Source organism: Polistes dominula, unplaced genomic scaffold (assembly GCF_049000335.1).
Source record: "Polistes dominula isolate Pdom_NZ unplaced genomic scaffold, Pdom_raw_medaka contig_77, whole genome shotgun sequence".
Lineage (NCBI taxonomy): Eukaryota > Metazoa > Arthropoda > Insecta > Hymenoptera > Vespidae > Polistes > Polistes dominula.
Window position 1 is genome coordinate 1570183 of NW_028301152.1, and position 12153 is coordinate 1582335.

Sequence of the window (12153 nt, forward strand, 5' to 3'; positions counted from 1 at the left end):
CCCTAATTCAAGATGGCTGCTCCCAGGCCAACGGAAGTCTTTAGAATGACATTTGTTTGTTGAAAGCGCAAAAGAACGCGTTAAGATTTCATTAGTTCATGGAGTTTAATTATTATCAATAGTTATTGAAATTTAATTGACATTACGTGTTGCATATCCGTATTATAACATAAAGACTCACATACGGTTTTTTTTATTCGTTTTGCGAATGTTCTCTAATACTACTTGGCAGATGCAAGTATTGGGCAGTGTTTTGTTAAAATATTATTTAAAACTGTATCTTTGTTGCATCTTCAGGACATGAGACAATGATGCCATTAAAGGATAACCAGGATGTTGCATGCTTTCTGGTCACCAAACACTCATGGAAGGGAAAGTAAGTCTATATTAGAATTTTGATTTATTTTTTTATTATTTCGTAGAGATTGTTTTCAATATATTCATTCTTTCAATTAAATTATATGACAGTGTAGACAAATTATTTTTTATAATCCATTTTACAAAACTTTAATGTTAACACATATATTTTGTACATTATCTATTTTATCATATTCAGATAAGGTAACATTTTATAAAATGTTAACTATGTTATCAATATTTAAATATTTGACAAAGATTATATATACGATATAATAATATTTAATTGATGAAACTATTGAAAGATTATATTTTTGTATGTTTAAAACCCTTTTTTTAAATTGAAAATGCATATAAATATAAATTACTATGAAATTTATATTAGGTACAAACGTATTTTTTCCATTGGATCCATGGGTATTACGACATATAATCCTGGAACCTTAGAGGTCACTAATAAATGGGAATACTCTGATTTTATTAGTGTACAACCTACAAACAAGCATCAATTGGGTTCCTATGAATTCAGTATAACTATGCGCAAAGAACGTAAAGTTGATACAATGAAATTTAGTTCTGAACATAGAGCACATTTGTTAACAGAAGCACTCAAATATAGAAATCAGTTTGCAGAAAAATCAAAAGAAATTCTGGTGAGTCATCGGTTCTATATGTGTTTTCCTATATGTAGTGAGGTTTTGTATTAAATTTCATGAACGCATTTGCTATTACTTTAGCCATATGGTCATATAGTCATATGTATGAGATAGTATTATATACTATCAGTCTTTTATCATTGTGAATACTTACATAAATATACACACATATATATATATATATAATTTTTATTATGAACATATATAACTCACCGTTATGTTAGTATGTGATATTTTATATAGCAAAAACTTACTTATAGCAGTGTGATATCTTCCCTATTTATAGAGATATCAAGCTTATAAATGTCACTGGTCCGATACAAGATTACCAGTAGTATTAGAAGTAACTCCATACAGTCTTGATCAACTGGATCCTGCAACGAACATGGTACTCTCCAGTTATTGTTATAAAGATTTTGAAGGCATTGCTACAATGAAAGATTACCCTAATGGATTTGTGATTGTTTGTGGTGGATTTGGACGTTTACATCTTTTTGCATCTACTCATATGGAGGAAATAAAAAAGAAGCTGTTGGAATCAGCAATAAATAATTTAGGAATTAATATAAAAGTCTTAAAGGAACCAATAAAACTAGATGATTTTATTGCACAAAGATTAGGAAAATTTAGTAGCGATGAGCATATTACAAGCGGTTCAGAATTTACTGTTCATAAAATTTCACCTAGACATTCAGAGCCACAAAAAAGAACGCTTTGTCTTTCCGATAGTTGTTTATTGGAAAGGGACCCACAGACATATAATATTTGTACACTTAGACCACTGTCAGATATTTTTGCCCTTATTCGTGATAATGCAAATCCACAATTATTTACGATACAATATTTAAATGGTCAAACAAGGAGTTATACTGCAACAGACAGAGATTCTCTGTTAGCTTCGTTACTTGACGGTGTGAGAGCATCTGGAAATAGAGATGCTCATGTAAGAATGTATCCAATTGCAAGGGGAAAGAGGCTAGGACCTCTTAATTTACCAGTTGATGAAGAAGTTGAAATATCACATGTTAAATTCTTACAACAGCCACCAGGAGGACGTACTTTTGCAGAAATTCTGGAAAGATTTAATGCCAATATACCGTATAGTGGTCTCAATTATTCGATTACTCAAGATGTAAGAGAACATTCATATTGATAATTAAAATTAGGATATTTCTCAGTAAACAGTATGTCTTAATATTTAAACTAACAATATAGGCCTACAGTACATTGAAGCGGTTACAATTGATCAAGACGGAAATATCTCGGAACCTATGCCTATATCAATAATGACATGGGTACTAAATAAATTGTAATGGGGAAACTACTGTTACTAAAAACATAAATATCTCTGTGACATCATTAAAAAAAAATTGAACTGAGGTATTTCTGTCTGATATCATAAATAGAAAAACATGCAAACTGAGATTTTTTCCCTTTGTTCAGGATGGTACACCGCTTGAATGGACTGTACCAAGCTTACAGCTTCAACTGTACAGTGTGATGAATAACTACTTACAGGGACTTTTTACTGAGAATAAAGAGAAAATTATACTTGCTGCCTTAAGCATGTTAGTCAATAAAGAATTAGAAGGGAATGATGAGATCGAAGCACAGTTTCATGCCATACGAAGATTGGTAGCAAGTAAAGTTGGATTCAATGCGTTCACCTCTTTACCTGGATTTAGAGAAGCTATCGGTAATAGAGTTGTAAAGGCATTAAAAAGACAAGATTATGGCGTTACACAAGCTGCTATAGATTGCATTTGTGCACTTATGCAACCAATGCACGATGATTGTGACCTAAGGCAAGAACAATTAAACAAAAGCAGTCTACTTAGTAGTAACAAATTTTTAGAAAGTTTACTTGAAATGTGGATTAATCATATTGTAAGTATTTCAATGTATATATATATATATATATATATATATATATATATACAAAATATACATATATGTGTCTTATTTAGCCTTGAAATTAAAAAAGAAACTTCAAGTATATACTTTGAACATTTCAGAATCATGGCACTGGTGCTTTAGTAGTTTCTGCCATGCTTGATCTATTAACTTTTGCATTATGTGTACCATACAGTGAAACCACGGATGGCAAACATTTTGACAACCTTTTAGAAATGGTTGCAGCAAGGGGTAGATCACTTTTCAAATTATTCCAACATCCATCATTGGCTATTGTAAAAGGGGCTGGTTTGATAATGAGAGCGATTATAGAAGAAGGTGCACCTGAAGTGGCTGCAAAAATGCAAGAATTAGCTCTTGCCGAAGGAGCTTTACCAAGGCACCTTTTATATAGTCTCTTTACTATTGGCAATGACAGTAGACTTTTAACGCATAGACAACTATGTAGACATTTAGTAGGATTATGGGTGACAGGACATCCTACTGCTATGGGATTATTAAAACGAATTATGGTAAAACTATTATCTTATTATAATCAAAGCAATTACTAACTTTAGTATTTGCTTTCATGCATTTACATTGTTTACAAAACTTATATTATTTATATATTATCTTGTATAGCCCGTTGGTTTGCTAAATTATTTAGACTCCAGCGAAAAAGTTCCTGATTCATTCCTCGAAGAAGAAAGATTAAATAATCGTGATAATTTAAAAATAGCAATAGACCATGCATCGAAAAATAAAAAAAGTCCGCAGTGGATTATGATCGAGCGTCAAATGCGATTAGTTGAGAAGCATGTGGAACATGCTCTTCAGCATTGGGGTGCACGTGTCGGTATAGAAAGACGAGAAAAGATCAAAGAACGTCCAATAGTCTTAAGAAAACGCAGAGAAAGAATTAAGTCTGAAGCAAATTGGAAATTGTTTTATTATAAATTCAATCAAGATCATTCGTTACCTAATTTAATATGGAATCATAAAACGAGAGAAGAATTAAGAACTGCTCTCGATCACGAAATACGTGCATTTACGTCGGATAAAGAATTAGCAGGTGGAACCTTGATTGCATGGAATTACAGAGAATTCGAAGTGCAATATCAGTGCCTATCAGATGAAGTCAAAATTGGAGATTATTACTTGAGGCTGTTATTAGAAAAAGATAGCCCAGACAGTCCAATTCGAAAATCGTATGTAAATACATATACAATAATAATATATTAAGATGTTTTTTTAAAATGTAAGATTATATTGTAATAAAATATATATATATATATTAACTTATTTTATTTTTATAGGTATGAATTTTTTAATGACTTATACCATAGATTCTTATTAACAACAAAAGTCGAAATGAAGTGCCTTTGCTTGCAAGCAATGACTATAGTGTATGGACGATATTACGAAGATATTGGACCATTCTCAGACACAAAGTATATAGTAGGAATGTTGGATCGGTGCACCGATAGGATGGAGCGAGATCGATTAGTTATGTTCATAAAAAAACTCATCTTACATAGAAGAAACGTTAAAGAAATAATGGATCAGAATGGAGTACGAGCGCTCGTAGATCTTTTAACATTAGCACATTTACATACTTCTCGTGCTGTGGTACCAACACAAACTAATGTCATAGAAGCAGGTCCACAACAAGAGAGGATAATGGAAAAAGAATGGTATTATAATGATGGTGACACGCGTAAAGGTCCCATAAGTTTAAAAGATCTTAAAAATTTGTATACGACAAATAAGATAACTTATAAAACAAAGGTTTGGGCACAAGGATTGGATGGATGGAGAATGATATCTCAAGTACCACAATTGAAGTGGACTTTGGTCGCAAGAGGAATGCCAGTAATCAATGAAAGTGAATTAGCAACATTGATTTTAAATATTTTAATTAAAATGTGCGAATACTTTCCAAGTAGAGATGCGGACGATGCTGTGATTAGGCCGTTACCACGTGTTAAACGTCTTTTGTCAGATCTTCAATGTTTACCACACATTGTACAACTTTTATTGACCTTTGATCCCGTCTTAGTTGAAAGAGTTGCTACACTATTATGTGAAATAATGCGCGACAATGCAGATGTCTCCAAAATTTATCTTACCGGTGTATTTTATTTTATATTGATGTACACTGGTTCCAATGTTCTACCTATAGCAAGATTTTTACAATTGACACACACTAAACAGGCTTTTAGAAGCGATGATGTATGTCAAATGTTTAATAACCATATTATCACAATTACTTTTTTTTTCAATCTAAAGCTACATTATAATCATATTTCTAGAACATATCTTCCGATATTATGCAACGAAGCATTCTTGGCCAACTTTTACCCGATGCCATGGTCAGTTATTTAGAAAATCATGGTGCAGAGAAATTTGCACAAATATTTCTAGGTGATTTTGATACTCCCGAAGCAATTTGGAATGCTGAAATGAGAAGAATGCTTATTGAAAAAATAGCCGCACATATTGCCGATTTTACTCCTAAATTAAGAAGCCATACTATGGCCAAGTATCAATACATAGCTATACCTGCTGTTAGGTATCCACAATTGGAAAATGAATTATTTTGTCAAATATTTTATCTTCGACATTTATGCGATACTGTCAAATTTCCTCAATGGCCTATACCTGAGCCTGTAAGTCGATATTATACATTTCTTTATATTATATTGTGATGCATATACTATCTATTACTACTGATACAGGTGAAATTATTAAAAGATGTACTGGATGCGTGGAAAAAAGAGGTAGAGAAAAAGCCGCCCTTAATGACAGTCGATGATGCTTATAAAGTATTAGGTCTGCCTATTGGGGAACAACACAATGAAGCAAACGTTAGGAAATCATATTATAAATTAGCTCAAATGTATCATCCAGATAAAAATCCTCAAGGCAGGGTAAATACATATTTCTAGCATTACAAAGTATAATTTCTATAAGAATCAAAACTGCATGCACGGTATATAATATGTATATACATATATATATATATATTTGTTTACTTTTAGGATAAATTTGAGGCAGTTAATCAGGCATATGAATTTTTATGTAGTCGCAGTTGTTGGACTATTGACGGCCCAAATCCTGATAATATAGTACTTATTTTGAGAACACAAAGTATTCTTTTTCATAGATATTCAGAAGAACTTAGGCCATATAAATATGCTGGTTATCCTCAGTTAATTAAAACGATCAAATTAGAAACAGACGATGAACGTTTATTTTCAAAGTCTGCACCATTATTGGCTGCTGCTAGTGAACTTGCATATCATACGGTTCATTGTTCTGCTTTAAACGCGGAAGAATTGCGAAGGGAAGGTGGTTTAGAGGTTTTACTTGATGCTTATACTCGATGTGTTTCGGTTTTGAACAAATCAAGTAAATCCAATGATGTTGCGGTACAAGTATGTATGCACATTACCAAATGTTTTGCTGTTGCTGGCTCATTTAGAGGATGCAGAGATAAAATCATTGAATTACCACAATTGATTAAAGATTTATGCAGAATATTACATTTCAGAGTAAGTATCTTGATAAATATATATATATATATATATTCACAATTTTATAATATTTACTATGTGATACAGTTTATACATTATTTTAATATATTTAAATTTAATGATTATAAAATATGATCTAACATTGAACTGAATATTTTTGACAGCATTTGACAAAATTATGTTCGGTTGCTACCGAATGTATATCATCACTTGCTACAGAAAGCATTCTACAAATGCAACTATTTCAATCTGGTGCTTTATGGCATTTGTTATTATTTATGTTTAATTACGATTATACATTAGAAGAAGGTGGCGTGGAAAGAACTCAAGATGAAAATAGACAAGAAGTTGCTAATAATTTGGCAAAATTAGCTGTCAAGGCATGCGCTAGATTAGGTGGTTACATGACAGGAGAAAACGAAACACCTACTAATCCTGTCACAGTAGCAGCTTTAGAAAGTCTTTTAACACCTTATCTTGCTCGTCAGCTTAGTGAAGATAAGCCAGAGGAAATATTAAAGACATTAAACTCTAATTGTTCGAATCCTTATTTAATTTGGGATAATGGAACTAGAGCCGAGTTAAACGAATATTTAGAAGTTAAGCGATTAGAAAGATTGAACGGTAATGAAAACTTTGAACATGATTTCAGTGATTTTAAGTACAGTGCTCATGCTGGAGAATTGCTTATTGGTGAAATATTTGTTAAAGTATATAATGAACAGCCAGTCTTTCCTATAGAGGTAAAATTACTATAATATAATTATCATCTATTATCTCATTCTTTTGTTATATGCTATCATTTATAAAATATTAATATTTTGTTCAGGATCCAAAAAGCTTTACAATAAATTTGCTCGAGTTTCTATCCAAATCGTCGGATTATTTAGCATCTCTTGGAAGTGTTACTTTAGGCAAGGAATATAAAGAAAAATTGGAACACGTTGTAATGGCTTTAGAAGCATTAAGAAATGTAATTAAAAATAATCCTGGAATAGAACTACAGTGTATGGGTCATTTTAAATTATTATTTGGATTAGTCAATTGTAACAATTTCAAATTAGTGCAAAAAGTGCACTTGAAGTAATCAGTAATGTAACTAAAAATCAAGAATGTATCAGTGATATCGCAGCGAATGAAGTGATAGTACATTTACTATTATGCTTGCACAGTTTAAAGGAGTATCAACTACTCGCATTAGAAACATTATATGCACTAATGAGTTCAACGAAGATCGTAAAGGAAGCATTGACCAAAGGTTGGTATACATACATTTAAAAACTATGCAAAAGTACATCAATATATTATACATATATATGTATATAAATTACTCTTTTATAATGAATATTTTTAGGAGCTGTTATTTATGTCCTTGATTTATTCTGCAATTCAAGTAATATTCAGGTACGAGAAACAGCGGCTGAACTGCTCGCCAAAATGTCTTCAGATAAATTGGCTGGACCAAAGGTGAAATTAGATCTATCTAAATTTTTACCCAGGTTATTTAGTGAAGCAATACGTGATGCACCTAAACAATGTGTACACATGTTTGAAACGAAACACGAAAATCCAGAATTGATTTGGGACGATGAATCTAAAGCACGAGTTTCAAGAATTGTTGCAGAATTAAAAGATGAGTATGTTCTATTACTATTATTATTATTATTATTATTATTAATTAGCATTAGGAACTCAAAAGTTCATACCAAGTTCAAATACCAAATTCTGCCAGTGTTCTTGTCCCTAAGCGCGACCCCTCCATTCGCAGTCTTCGTATCCTATTTCTTTAAGATCCTTTCTAAATATTGTCTTATAATATTGTCTTCCCATCTACCTAGTGGTCTTTTCGATCTCGTCTTTTTGCGATCCTCCCTCATGCACCGTGCCACGTGACCAGCCCATCTTAATCGACGTGACTTTTTGTTTTTGTCTATATAATGAAATTAATATAGATCATTGAAAAAGCTGTATACTATTTAATATGTATAATCATTTTTTAAATAGATATTTCGCATTGCAAAGGAGAAATCCTAATGCGATATTGAAGTTACCAGACACGCAAAATAATATTGATATCACTACAAATGAGCCTGTAGTGGGTGGCGTATACCTCAGATTATTTATAGCTAGTCCTGCATGGGCTCTTAGAAAGCCTAAAGAATTTTTAAGCGAACTTATGGACACTATTCTTATATTTATGTCTAAGGAAAAGACTGATGTAAGAATTACAAAAATAATTAACTAGAAATAACAAGAATGATTTTATCTTATGTAAAAAAAAAAAAAAACAAATGATTAAAATATATAATTTAATAGATCACTTTTCATAATCATCAGCAAATAATATATGAGTATACATTTGTATGTATAATAATAATAATATATTTTTTTCAGTCGGAGATGTTAGAGCTTACAACACAAGCTTTGGTATGTTTATTACAAGCGCAACCCATGTTAGCAGATCAAGTACCATCTTTAGGCCATATACCACGATTATGCAGACAAATGGCAATGCAGAACAATCAACCTTCTGTATACAAAACAGCAATATTAATATTACATCAATTAGCTACCAGCGAGGTGAATTCATTTGATATTAAATTATGACGATTCTAATGAAATTAATAATAATAGTATTATTTATTTATATTTTTGGTTCTATTTCATTTGTAGATTTGTATATCATCTATTTGTCAAACGGAATGTATAAGTCCATTAAAATATGCTATGCAATCCAGACGGGATATGATAGCAATAGCATGCGAAACTTTAAATAGATTATTTTCAACGAATGAGGATAGACTTATTAAACAGGTGCGTTACATCGTTAAGCATAGATATTAAATATACATTATAATTGAATTAAAAAATTCAAATAGAGTCTATGTTGAAATTGTATTTAGGCACTGGACGCTGAAATGGTGCCATATCTTTTAAACATATTAGAAGGTCGGTTAGATGCTATCGATAATGCAGCTACGACAAAAGCGCAAATAGTAAAAGCTTTGAAAGCAATGACGAGAAGCTTACTTTTAGGTGAAAAGGTTAATGCCATATTGGAGAAATCTAGTGTCTGGGCAGAATACAAAGATCAACGACATGACTTATTTTTAACAAATGCCCCCAACTCGGGCTTTATAACAGGTGAGATAAGTTATTGAGAAATCGGTATATTATATGTTTAAATCTAAACATGAATTTTTTGTAATTATTATCTAGCTGGAACACCAGTGTCCGCTGGTTATTTAACAGCAGGGCCCAGTACAACAATTACCACAGGTCCACCGCCGGTTGACAAGGAAGATAGTTTAATTAGAAACGATAGCATCTGATATAGGTAGCATCGAAAGTCGTACAAAAGGCAGTGAGATTATCAATGATAAAATTCCTGTCGGTCTATCTTATTGATATAGAGACTATGTTGTCTGTGATTTTTGGCTATTTAAAGAAAGGAATATATTATTAATTGAATAATATTCGGTTGAGCTACTTTTTCTTATTATTAGTATTTTTTTAAGTGCACATCATTTATTCACTCTATTATATAAGAGTTAAAACAAACAAAAAATGTATTATTATAATTTACGTAGTTATTTTGAAAGCTATTTGTTTAGTGTCAAACTATGCCAATCCGTATGTTATATCAAAGTTTATTTTCGAAACTAACTTTTCATGCCGTACTTGATGATAGTAACGTAATATGATTTCTGTTTATTCTTATAGCGAATGTATACTTACTAATGATCGTAAATTATTATGATCTTGTATGAAATATTTTTATTAATAATATTTCTTTTGGATAATCTCTATCTATCTAGAATTGGAAATATTATTGATGAATAATATTGAAAATATGTATGAAAACAACATTTTCGGCCTGTCCAATTCTTTAAAGTTATCACTATGCATTTTTAATTATTCGCAGTAAAATCAAAATAAAAAAAAAAACAAAACAAAAAATTATACAAAAATATTAAAAAAAAAAAAAAAAAAAAAGGAAAAAAGAAACATCATCATTTGTAATACAACAATTTCCTCTGTGATACCATTCTAACAATAAAAAGGAAGATTGAAATTCACAGATTACAAAATTACATTTAACGCAATAACATTCCAATAATACGAAAAACGACATATATATATATATATATTCGTTTTTTTACTTTTTTCAGCATTGGTGTAATTAAAAATTTAATTATATAAATGTAAAATCTATGTTATAAACATAGGAGAAATCATAAATTGACCTAATTTACAGTTATTAGATATCAAATATCTATAATACATGATTTAATATTTATTTTTACGGCCACTATATCACTACATACTATCGTCATAGTTATATTTGTATTATATATATATATATATATATTTATATATATATAATATAATATTTGTATTAAGGTCTTCTCAACATTTTTTTTACGAAATAGTTGCATTTTAAGTGTTACAAAGTATTCTCGTTATTTCTCATTGCAATTGCATATTACATGTTAGCATCAATTTATGCGACATAGATTTATATTATATTTAATTCTTATAAGTTTTTACAGTTTAATAACGTATTTGATAACTTTCAAAATGAAGTCCAACAGAACAAAAAGAGGAAAAGAAAAAAAGCTTGAGCATAAACGAGAACACTGTTGTCGTCGTCGTATATTCATTTAATACGTTTAATGTATAATTGACTTTCCTTTTAAAAATATTTTCTTTTTCTTTTTCTATAAATATAAACAAAGAAAAAATGTACATTTTTAACTGTATATCGTAGAACTTATATATATATATATATATAAAAAAAATGAAAAGAAACAAAGGATAATCGTTGCATCGCAAAAAAAAAAAAAAAAAAGATATCCCATGCAAAACAAGCCTAACGATTGATTAATGGAATTTTTCCAATTAAAAACTGTACATAGTTTTAAGGAAGGACAAAAAATATAAGATTCATACGGGATATTGTAACTAATTACTCACAGATAAGATGTACTTCTCTCTCTGTCTCTGTCTCTCTCTCTCTTGTTCTCTCTCACTCTTTCTCTTTCTCTCTCGGCCACGATACGAATTTTTTCTCTGACACATTGCGAACAGAAAAAAAAAAAAACATCTTAACATTAAACAAAATTTGGAGTTATATAAATATATATATAAATATATATAATAAATTTTTTATATTATTCTCTCCAAATATAACTCCAATTGTGCGTACAAAAAGTAAGAGGGATATCTTCTATTGGTGATAAGATCTGCTGTCCGATGGATATCGAGTTCCATATTCAGACACGATCTCTGTTTCATATCAATTATTAGTATATTGTAATAAAGCGATATATTAAAAAAAAAAAAAAAAAAAAAAACAAAAAACAAAAGAACTTGTCCAACATATTTGTCCGTATTTTAAAAGATAATACCATACACAAAAATACGCGTTACTTATTCATTTGTCATTTTAATTAATAACAAATCTTATTCTTTACTTCGGATTGATTAGTCGATTTTTGCGTGAATTATTGAATTTTTCTCTTTTTTTCTTTTTTTCTTTTGTTATCTCTCTTAGAAATGAAAACGTAAAGTTCCTCTCGCAATAGCAATAATGTGCCTAGCTGACGCAATTCATGTTGTATACATATAAACATATAGATATGCTATATCTCTTAAGTATATTTAATAAGATACAATTGTTGTTATTGTACGAATAACCGAATTCTTTG

The 12153-nt window shown here is 30.2% G+C and overlaps 1 protein-coding gene across 1 annotated transcript; it reads left to right on the forward strand.

Annotated features, from left to right (window-relative positions):
• Positions 1-5: 5 nt before the first annotated feature.
• Rme-8 (receptor mediated endocytosis 8) lies at positions 6-10450 on the forward strand. Its single transcript, XM_089178458.1, is given in 19 exon segments — positions 6-376; positions 743-1010; positions 1300-2145; positions 2457-2900; positions 3029-3439; positions 3549-4114; positions 4223-5138; positions 5219-5575; positions 5645-5836; positions 5948-6460; positions 6607-7185; positions 7272-7512; positions 7515-7700; positions 7797-8079; positions 8447-8660; positions 8837-9022; positions 9116-9256; positions 9346-9586; positions 9662-10450. Coding segments are annotated over 19 exon segments (6765 nt in total). The 5' UTR covers positions 6-308; the 3' UTR covers positions 9775-10450.
• The last annotated feature ends 1703 nt before the right edge of the window (positions 10451-12153 follow it).